We start from the raw sequence: 11,468 nt of genomic DNA on the forward strand, positions 1-11,468 counted from the left end.
TTTCCCACAAGTATCGTGTGTGTGTGTGTGTGTGTGTGTGTGTGTGTGTGTGTGTGTGTGTGTGTGTGTGTGTGTGTGCGTGCGTGCGTGCGTGCGTGTGTGTGTGCGTGTGTGACTCTTCCCAACTATGTATCATGCCAAAACAACACGAATCTTCATAATTAAATATATGTATTATTTCTATCCCCCATGGTTGACACGTGTCTGTGTCAGCATGATGTATTAAAAGTAATATTCATTTTGCCTTTCAGGAATAGAGGAATGGAAAAGGAAATATAACTGGACTGAGGGTACATGTAAGTAGTAAGAGAGGTACTGTAGGAGGCGTCACCCAGGGTCTTTGTCGTCCTCTGTTGTTGCACCTTCAGGCACTGCTGCTTCTGTTGCTGCTCTCTCTCTCTCTCTCTCTCTCTCTGTTTGTTTCAGTACACTAGTGCACAATGCTCATCACTGTCACATGTACCTTCGCTTCTATAATGATAATTCTTTCATTGTCCAGCACCTTTAGCAATCATCGATGTCTCTTGGGTTGTTGGGGCCCTGAGCAAGAGTCATTTTGGGGCCCTGGGCATGAGAGTCATTTTGGGGCCCTGGACAAGAGAGTCATTTTGGGGCCCTAAGTAAGAAAGCCATTTTGGGGCCCTGGACAAGAGACTCATTAAGGGCCGGTGGGAGCTACAGACTCGAAGATACCCTCAGCCTGCCTTGGTTCATAGTCTCACCAGGATGATTTGTGTTTTTAACAATATAATTATTTTCTTTACTTTTTTTTCATATATCAGTTTTTAGTAGACAATTATGAAGTAATTATCACTATTTCGTATTTTGTAGGCTTATATTACCAGTTGTAGTTGTTCTTGTGATGATGGTGGTGATGATGATGATGATGATGGTGATGATGATGATGATGGAGAAGTAGCGGTAATGGTGTTGGTGATGACAATGGCGGGGAAGTACAGATGATGATGATGGTGGTGGTGGTGGTGGGGAAATAGTGATATGGTGGTGTTGGTGATGAAGTAATGGTAGTTATGATGGTAACGATGGCATAAAATACGAAAGTGGTGGTGGTGGTAACAACATGTAAACATTTATTTCAGGATGACGTCATGAAGTGTTATGTCAATTAGGAAGGAACCTCCGAGAAAAGTGTTGACGCTTTTTTATCTTCCTGATCTATGCTTTACTCTTTATTACGTGTCTTTGGTCCTTTAAGCTTTACACGTCCTCGTTCGTGATAACTAAAGCAGGTGTAGGTGGCTTTTCTTCTTTCTCCTCTCTTTCACTCTCTCATAACTGTGTATTGGGTATGTCTCAATAGACGTGTTTAATCTTCTGGCGGGACCTTTGTGGAGGGGCATTCAATCTTCAACTGTTTTCAAGTGTCTCATGACCACAGTACAAATCTATCAAACCATATATAAATAAATTATCTTAGTGGTGCATTTTGATTTAGTCTTTTAGAATCAGATGAACCTTTCTAACCAAAATTTTTCATTAGTTTCCATTAAGAAGAATTCGCATGGTAGAGTTGTGACTGAGACGCTATGAGACAGTCTAGTCTTATTGTCACTGTTAAGTACCTTCACCGTAACCTGTTTTACAGGGTTTCTTTCATACAACATGACGGAGGGGGATCGTAAGTATATATATGTTACACACCTGTCATATATGCCTGTTAGATGTATCGTAGGTTATCCTAAAGGACATTTCCAGTATATGTAGTGTAAGAACCAAGTTACAGAAGCCTAGTAGCAAGAGACACACTGTACCAGTTTTCTTGTAGATTAGTCTGTTAAAATGCTAGATTATTGTGGGGAAGATACTTGTGATTGTAAGACGCCTACCTGGGTTCTCTCTCCTTGTGATGCACCTCACGGAATGCCGCGACACATCATCACAGTAAAATGCAACGTTGGCCACCAAAAGTCACTTCCCGAAACGTAAGCTGCAACTCCCACACACCGACTTGACCACATATTTTTATTTTGCACTGCACAATTTTTTTCTGGCACTTTACTTGCTCACGAGATGATATAATCCAGATATAGCAATGCTCTTTTATATAATATATATGCTTTATTAGACCAGCAGGAGAATAGAATGACCTTAAATCGTGCACTTGTTGAAGCATTGGTCGGGCACCGAAGCACTGTTAATATTCTCACTAGGATATGTAGTCGCCTTGCTCACAGCTTTCATTCTTTGCTTTATTTTTATCACACGTTACAAGTTTGAAATGCTCGAAATTTTCTTTGTCCCCTCTTCATTTTCAGCATTAACTGCCATCCCATTATCAGATTTTGTTGTATTCATCTGAAGCCAGAATGTGGAAGTCTTAACAAACTGATGATAAAATGAAATGTCGATCCTGAAAACCATCATTGCTTCGATATTTATTATTATCCCAGAACTTGCATGAATACCAGTACGTGTAAAGCATCCCACCCCACTCCCCTGGCTGTGACCCGCCCTTGAGATCACTGTGAGAAGTTAGTCTCAGCTTATCGTGAGATAAGTAAAGCGAGCTTCTTGTTTAATGATCATTTTAGTACGCATGTCAAGATAGTCATCTACAAGCTCTGTTCCCGCCCTCCGTCATGGCCCGGACCTTGCACTTCATGATACAGAATGCTACATACTATTTATTTAATCCCAGTGTAATCAAAGAAGCAAAATATCCACGAATTCGCTTCGATAATTAGTAGCTTAAGTATACTGTACACACCTATGTAAATTATTAGGATATGGATAAATAAATAACCTTTTATTCTATTCTATCATTTAAGTGTTGAATTTTGACATTATTAATATATGAAACTAAATTTGTGATTGACATATTTATAATTTGTAAACGAAAAAAAAGTGACATACATTTTTTATGATATATCTGCTTGTGTGTGGACGATCTCTGAACAGTACATGGCATTCTGTGCATAAAGCTGCAATAGGTTATTTCACCCTTTCTCCCTACAGCAGCAAGTTCCAGTAGATGACTTAGTTAGTTTATTCAAATACTGGTGCGCTGGTGTAGAGGATGATAAATAAGGTTTATATACTGAAAAGAGAATGAATATTGTAATGTTAGGGAAGGAAAGTCAAGTTTGATGTAGTTGTATATACTATAACCAAACATCTACCTGTACACGAGGCTACTTACGCACTCGAATAATAATGCATACAGGTGAATACAAATGCATACACAGAAGCGCGCGCGCGCACACACACACACACACACACACACCCACCAGATCGTAGTGTTTTAGTATAACTGCAAATACAGAAAATGGTTCCTTATATTCAGGAAGTACTTTATAAACTTGTAATAGATAGTCTCAGTTATAACCTAATACTATAATCTACGACTTCTGATACCCGTGTTTGTATGGGTTCCATGACAAAACCCCAAAGGACAAAACCCTAAGGGGGTTGTCATTTGTCAACACTAACCTAACCTAACCATAAAAGTGTTTTATTTTATATATGAGACTGGGGTTTGGTCCGTTGGGGTTTTATCCGGTCATCGTTTGTATGTGGTGGTGGTCAGGAGTAACAGTAAATAATAACATTTGTCTTGTCTCCACAACCCTGACAGTACCACCTAAGTCTGAGTGGGACATAGGTAGCGATCACTCCCGAGCCCTCAATATTATGGGTCTGGTCAGCTTCGCCACCGTCCTAGGCCTGGCTTTGTCTACCTTGGGCGCTAAAGGCAAACCCCTCCTCAGCTTCTTCCAGTCCCTCTCTGACGCTTCTATGGTCATCACCTCTTGGTTGATCTGGTAAGTTAACGCATTTTTTTAAATCTATGATTGTAACTGCAGATCCCCTGAATATTAGTCCCTACACTTTAAATTTCTCCTGGGGATCAAGTTAGGTTAGTGTTAGGTTAGTGTTAGGTTAGATTGGTTAGGTTAGGTTAGCATTGGGTTAGATTCGACTTCAGGGTGTTTACTCATCAGATTGTCTTCATATGAGTTATCTCTTTGCTAAGCAGGTTAGACAATTACAACATGAGGTATATAAGTACGCATACTAACATCCATCCCATTTCGACTGATACGAACGGTAGAATACAGTACCGAATTGTGATGCTATTCTAGTAGTGTTTTAGCTTCATACAACTCTTTATAATGACGTATCTTAGTCTCTTATAGATTTTTTCTTTGAATGTTACTCTTCCGTGGTCTTTGTGCTTCATACAACTCCATTTAAGAAATGTGCTTACTTCTTGTCATGCAGTAATGTTGAGATAGTATTACAGTACAGTATTGCTTATCATTCTTGTAGTCGTTGTTGTTGTATTTAAGCGTTCCAACAACTACGAAAGTGTTTTCATATTCAAATTGATGTTTTTTCTTCAGGATTTCTCCCATTGGTATCCTCTTCCTGGTGGCCTCCATGATGATCGAGATGGAGGACTTTAGCGTTATGTTGGGCCAGCTGGGTCTCTACTTCGGCACTGTGGTGTTGGGCATCTTCATCCACGGCTTCCTCGTCCTCCCTGCCCTCTATACAATCTTCACTCGCAAACTACCATTCCGCTTCCTGGCTAACATGACTCAAGCTTACATCACGGCTTTTGCCACGGCTTCCAGGTCAGTTAAATGACAGTAATGACTAAAATAATTGTCAAATTATTAAGGTCCGTTAAAAGATAGAAACAAGTGAAATAAAGTTTATCTATTAGGCTAACAGAACAGTATTTTGACTTGGTTTGGAAAAAAAAAATCACGGCGCGGATTCTCAGATACTGTATTCGTATATTTTTTTCACTACTAAGTTTCGGTAAAATCCAAATGCAATTATTCCCGATCACATTACCATGTACAAGAAAATTAGAATACTACTTTTGAGAATCCGCCTCTTGCTTTTTTTTTATCCCATCAAGCAGTGTGATGTAAAGATCTTTATTGCCGTATTAGTTTCACTAATTGAAAAAAATACATCTCAGCTCAGGAACCCTGCCAGTAACTTTCCAGTGCCTTGAGGAAAAAAACAAAATTGACCCCCGCGTGACTCGGTTTGTCATCCCTATCGGCGCCACTATCAACATGGACGGCACCGCCCTGTACGAAGCTGTGGCGGCCATCTTCATCGCACAAGTCAGAGGCATGGCTCTTACTATTGGCCAGGTCGTGGCTATCAGGTATGAAGATGCTGTGAGACTAATTTCTTAGCCATGTGTGTGTGTGTGTGTGTGTGTGTGTGTGTGTGTGTGTGTCAGAGAGAGACAGACATTCCCCAATCTTATCCCGTTTATTTTCTAGTAATTTTACACCTGAATATCCAACAAGGAGACACAATTTATTTCATTAATTTATATTATGTTCCAATGCCTTCGTTTCACTATACGTAATTGTTTCTTTCTTTTATTTTTTTCAGAATGACAATATTTTACAACTCGTGCAATTTATGAGAGCAATCATATTAAAATAACCCTTTGTTCGGTATCCCTCCATTTTTATAATGATCATTACATTCTTCGTTTTATTTCCTTTAGTTTTATTGTCGTGACTGAAGATTGTCTTTTCTCAACAGCATCACAGCCACAGCAGCAGCCATCGGCGCCGCAGGTATCCCACAGGCAGGTCTGGTCACCATGGTGATGGTGCTTGACGTTGTTGGTCTACCAGCTGAAGACATGACCCTCATCATTGCTGTGGACTGGTTGCTGTGAGTATTCTTATATCGCAATGGAAAATGGATAGTAGAGATGGACTATTATGGGAATATTAGAGTGGAGGGCAATAATTTGGAATACCCAGAAGAAAGAAAGAGTACAGTGTTACAGTGCCCAGATTAATACCGGGAGTTGAGCACATGGCCCAGCTTAGTGTCTCAGGCTACCGTGTTATCAAATACTGGATGGGGGAAAAAAAAGTCACCGGAATAAAACGAACCTAACCTAACTTATTAGGACTAATTAAACAATGTGTCTCTAACCTATCGCATTTTTCTTAGTCACAATTTTGATTTTTTTTCTGATCACTTTTCCATGTAACTCTTCATGTTGTTTTATACATGTGACTTTTCCTGGGTACCTTTTGCAAATCCTAGTTATGGAGGTAGAATGCATCATTGAGGTGGTTTTCCGTGGTACAGGATAAGAACCACAAATATAAAGATAAATGATTTAAGGTCTTTCTAAACGAGCTAGTCATTAGAAGTATTTTGAGTGGAGAATGAAAATTTACACATGGCTGGGGTTGTTGAAACTTTTGTTTAGGGTTACCAGATTTTCAATTTAAAAATACGAGACCCCATTTTGGCGGATGGGAGAAAATAATGTTAATACATTTATAACAAAATTAAAGGAAAACGAACATTTAATCTAGTTAATTCTGAGATTCTTGGTTGGGAAACATTTCTCCGTACGATATTGCTTACAGAAAAACATGTATACAGTATTTGTCTGGCTGCCGTTGAGAACTTTGACGTTGATGACTGTGCCTATTGGTGTTTATCGGTACTTTATGTAATATAGTACTGTACTAGGTTTTTGTGCCTGGAAGTCGTTTTGAAATGTTTAAATCTTAGTTCTTATTGTACAATGAGTGCGTCGTTACTTAACATTTTTTTTTTCTTTTTCAGTGACCGATTCCGTACGATGATCAACGTTCTGGGAGACAGTATTGGTGCTGGACTGGTGTACGAACTTAGTAAGAAAGAATTGGAGCAAATGAACATTAATGCTAATGGTGATGTGGAGCGACCCTCCAATGAAATAGCTATGGATACAGTCGAGTCCAGCAAAATGTGAGAAAAGGCGAACTGTAACTCCCAACTCGATATAAAGTATACCAGCTCTGCCAGCCCTCCCACATTACACCTTCAGGGTCTTGGTACGGCCAGGGACGCAACCACACAGGGCTGGACGCAACTAACTTCTTCCCAGCATGAAACTCTTCTTTAGAATGGTTGTTCCAACTTCCAAAAAGGTGTGCAATGCCTAAGGTTGGTTGGCAGGTTTCAGAAAGAATCTTCCATGCCCTCCACAAGTAAAATTTTGTGTGTTTTACAAGGGGGTGATATATATATATATATATATATATATATATATATATATATATATATATATATATATATATATATATATATATATATATAATCTCAGATTTTTTATTAGCAGGTGTTAAGAATTGTTACTATGGAGGGCACACAGTCACACACACACACACACAGTGTCTGATACATTATATGTCTGAGACTTCCATACTGTTTAAGTGCTAGAAGAGAAACAAAAGAATTATATTGGTTAATACCAATAAACTTCTCTTTAGCTATTGTATAAGAGAAAAGACAGAATTGTTATTTTATTAGGAAAAATATGTTTTAAATTTTATAGACTATTGTAAGTTGTGCAGCATTTTAGTTAGAATGCATTTCACTTTTTAAACTTTATTATTTTTAGTATGGCATCTAATTTTAATTGTTGTCACAAAAAAAAGTGTGAACACGTTTGGATCCTTTTTTTACATACTGTTAAGGTTAGATATATTAACCAAGTTGGCCTAGCGTTAATATATTATCTTAGTTGTCTTCCTGAAGGGGATAACTTTATTATATCTTTGTTTTACTGGCAACTAAAATCATATCAAATAATTAGCTGAGAATGATGCACAACATGTTGTATATAAGAAAGTGCATTTATTGTACATCAAATGACAATATATTACTTAGAAAAAAATAAAAGTATTTGGTATTGTATAGAAGCAGTTTTGCAATTGTTGTTGTCTTGTTGGAGAGTATATAGATATATATTTGTTGTCAAGTCGTAGGGCCTCAACAACCACTCGTGTTTGTGTAAGATGTCAGAAACCTTCTTTCATCCTCATTTTCTTCAGATGTGTAGATACTATTAACATAGCTGTGTGAAACCGAGCAATAAAGCCGAATAACTGTACAGCCCAAAATTTCAGCATGATATTAACGACTATAGACTGTCGAGAACTTGCCTTGGTATATGGCTTTGGTTTCACATATCATCTACCATGTAAATATTCGATGAATATGTACAAATGTGTATTTAAGGGACATGAACCCTGGGAGCATATGTTTCCACAACCATTCATAAGAGTCCTTGACTGTTGTTTTAACTTCATAGGAAAGACAAGCAATATTCTCTTCAGTTACCACCAGACACTCTTGTTTTACAGTGAGAAGTGTGGAGTTTACGTATATCGTACAGTATAACACTTTGTTGGGTAGTTACCACAGTCACATCAGTAATACTAAATGATCTGTCGATTCATATAAATTAGTGGTAATTCATTCACATATGTTAGGAGGTATGAAACATGCAACTCAGAGATTATTTTAAGTAGTGTAGGAACCAGGAAACCCCTCTAAAATTTGGGCTCGCTTGTCATTGAAGTATTATTATCTTTAACTTGTAATGATTTGTTGATGTGAGCATTTAATCTTGCAGTTTTTTATTGTACACAGAAGCAACAAGTATTTTTCTCTAGAAGTAGGGAAATTTGCATCTGTCAAGAGGTACAGCCCTCGTTAGAAGAAAAAAAAATAATTATTCAGCGGATAAATGTTATTTTGTAATTGAGGTGAAGGAGGACAGTGTACATCATTAGGGCTGTGTTGTGTTTAGTAATAGTACAGTATTATAAGTGTGAAGGGAAAAGCAATTCACAAAATGTAGTGGAGGGAGGGTTAAAGGGGTACTTACTTGTCTGGAACAATAAACACCACCACCACCACACTAATGTTCCGAGACTGCTGGATTGCATGATGCCTCACAACCGTAGAAACACAAACAAACGAGCCACTGAGGGCAAAAACGTGTGTATTTGAAAAAGAGGAAGGAAAATATATAATATGTATATATTATAGTATATATTACACCTTCTTGTCTTATCCCCTTCATTAGCTGGAGACTGAGTGTTGCACAATTCTGCTGTGTAGTTGTGCTAAGTGAAGTGAGGGGTTTATTGTATGGGTAAGAGTGACTGATTTTTAGCAGTAAGGTTTACCTCTCTTCATATCATATTCTACTTCATCATTGTACTTGAGAGAATCTAGTAGTAGTGTTTTTTTTTATAGATGATAGATAAACGAAATAAATAAATGTTAAGGAATGTTTGTGCTTGTCATAGAAGACACTTTCTGATGTTAGATTGGATATTTATTATGATTCAGAGGGTCTCAAAATAATTGTTTGATAATGAACCTTGTAGTAATGTACCATCTGAAAGGCAACATTTTGTGATACATTCAATAGTTTTAGTGCACTGAAACTATACTTAGGTATATTGGTTGATGCATTATAGTGGCTTGGTTTTCAAAGTTGGAGAAAAAACTTATATGGATTAATACAAGAACGTTTTGCAAGTTGATGGAGAGTAAACTTGTTGAGCTGAACTGTGTACGTGCCTCAGCAATGCCGTGTCTGGGGCAGCCGTGTCAACCAAAAATATTTTTTTTTATGTACAAACTGTTGAATGTGTGACATAAATGTATCTCTGAACATGAGTTAAGATATAAATCAACTGTCATAACATTGTTTCATGTAATTTTTCTGTCTTTAACCTTTTGTAAATGTAATTTCTATGAGGTTGTTATGTCTTGAATAAGCCAAAAGAAGTTATTACAGGTAAGTACAGCATAATGGACCAAAGTACCTTTCAGACTAGCATCTTCCATAGTGAGTGTAAATCATCCAAAATGTGATATGTTATAGTGTGTTTAGGACGGATAAGGGCCGTTGGCGACCACTTGTTTCAGTTGACAGATTGTACATTAATCAAATTGAGGGCCAGTACTGGAGACCCATTAATTCTTGCACAAATCATTTTGAAATTATAAACGAGACATTTTTCCTTTCTAATCAGCTGTATGTTAAGCTCAAACTACAGTATGAGTAAATAAATTTATAATGTAACAAATGGGAGTTATGTTTTTCTCAAGTTACCTCCATCTTCTTCCTCTTAAACTTCAAGAAAATGTCAGGATTATTTGAAGATTTGGTATCCTAACTTATTTCACCTGACGGTTACTACAACTAATACTACTTTGCTGTCACTCGGAATCGAGTACGATGATCATCCAGCTATGATATAATGATACGAGTTATAAAGGGTGTCACCAAGGTTGGTGAATTCTGAGGTGACTAAAGAGGCCGATACGGGACTGGCAGGATTGATCACAGAAGTTGCATATGTGGGGGGCTACATCTAGTGCGGGAGAGATGGCGGCAGCGTCTTCCCGGCATTGCCGCTTGTCTGCCTCATTATGCAGTCGGGCTAACTCGCAAGTATTGACATCTTCTCAAATGGTGCTCCTCCAAGCATTACGGTGTGGAGTAATCGTCTCCCATGTGAGGGGGTCAATTTGACACTTTTTCAGGTTAGTCTTGAGACTATCCTTATACCTCTTCAGTTGCCCGCCAGCATTACGTTTACTATTCATTAGGTGACTGTAACGTAGCTGCTTTGGCAGTCTACTGTCGTCCATGCGGGTAACATGGCCAGTCCAGCATAGTTGTTTGTGGATAATGGTAGCCTTGATGCTTTCACAGTTAGTGTCAGCAAGAATACTGGCATTCATTCTCTTGTCTTCCCAGCAAACTCAGAGTATGGAACGTAGACTACGTTGGTGAAAGTTTTCAAGTGCCTTGAGGTGCCTCCTATATGTGACCCATGTCTCGCTGCCATATAGCAGGGTGGGAAGAACCACTGCTCAACATACGTGTAACTTTGTAGATAATTTCAGCTCCCTACAGGTTTTGAAGTCTGCCAAAGGCTTGAGATGCACATCTGATACAAATGAATCTCTTCATAAGACGTCCGCGGTGGTGGATAGGTGAGAGCCAAGATACCGAAAGCGGGTAACATTAGTGAGGGTAGTACCATTAAGCTGGATGGATGGTGGAGGTGTGGCTGAACCAGAGGCAGGCTGAAAGAAAATCTGAGTCTTGCGTACATTCACCTCAAGTGTGCTTACGCTTCTGCGTAGGTGTTCAGGATCTCCTGTAGGTCTCGTTCAGTATGAGCAACAAGGGTGAGGTTGTCTGCATACTGAAGTTCAGTAATGGAAGCTGCCGACACCTTTGTTCTTGCCTGGAGTCATCTTATGTTGAAAAGACCCTTCATCCAGTACCGGATGTCCACCCCGCTGACTAAATTTGAGCTGGCCTAAGTAAGGAAGGCAGCCAAGAAAATGGAAAAGAAAGTTGGTGCCAGTACTCACCCTTGTTTAACCCCTGTTTGGATGGGGAAGAACTCAGATTGGGTGTCATTGTGCAGGACACTGTCGTTCATGCCATCGTATAGTTGTCTCACAATGGCCATGAATTTTGGTGGGCAGCCAAAGCGGCTGAGGGTCCACCAGAAGGCTTCCCTGTTGATTGAGTCGAAGGCCTTGGTTAGGTCGATGAAAGCCATGTACAGGCCATGATTCTGTTCTCTGCATTTTTCCTGTATCTTGACAGGCAGCAAAGATCATGTCAGTGG

The 11,468-nt window shown here is 38.8% G+C and overlaps 1 protein-coding gene across 4 annotated transcripts in view; it reads left to right on the top strand.

Annotated features, from left to right (window-relative positions):
• LOC121858535 (excitatory amino acid transporter 3-like) overlaps positions 1-9,907 on the top strand; it is an 81,485-nt gene extending 71,578 nt beyond the window's left edge. For 3 of the 4 annotated variants that reach the window (XM_042355024.1, XM_042355022.1, XM_042355025.1), the window contains 6 exons: positions 252-296; positions 3,596-3,782; positions 4,365-4,598; positions 4,955-5,149; positions 5,542-5,676; positions 6,595-9,907. In XM_042355024.1, coding sequence (XP_042210958.1) covers positions 252-296; positions 3,596-3,782; positions 4,365-4,598; positions 4,955-5,149; positions 5,542-5,676; positions 6,595-6,763 — 965 coding nt within the window. In that variant the 3' untranslated portion in view covers positions 6,764-9,907. The remainder of the gene's footprint in view (positions 1-251; positions 297-3,595; positions 3,783-4,364; positions 4,599-4,954; positions 5,150-5,541; positions 5,677-6,594) is intronic. The other variant, XM_042355023.1, reaches the window with a different exon arrangement.
• Positions 9,908-11,468: the final 1,561 nt, after the last annotated feature.

The sequence above is a fragment of the Homarus americanus genome, unplaced genomic scaffold (genome assembly GCF_018991925.1).
Source record: "Homarus americanus isolate GMGI-L3 unplaced genomic scaffold, GMGI_Hamer_2.0 scaffold19066, whole genome shotgun sequence".
Lineage (NCBI taxonomy): Eukaryota > Metazoa > Arthropoda > Malacostraca > Decapoda > Nephropidae > Homarus > Homarus americanus.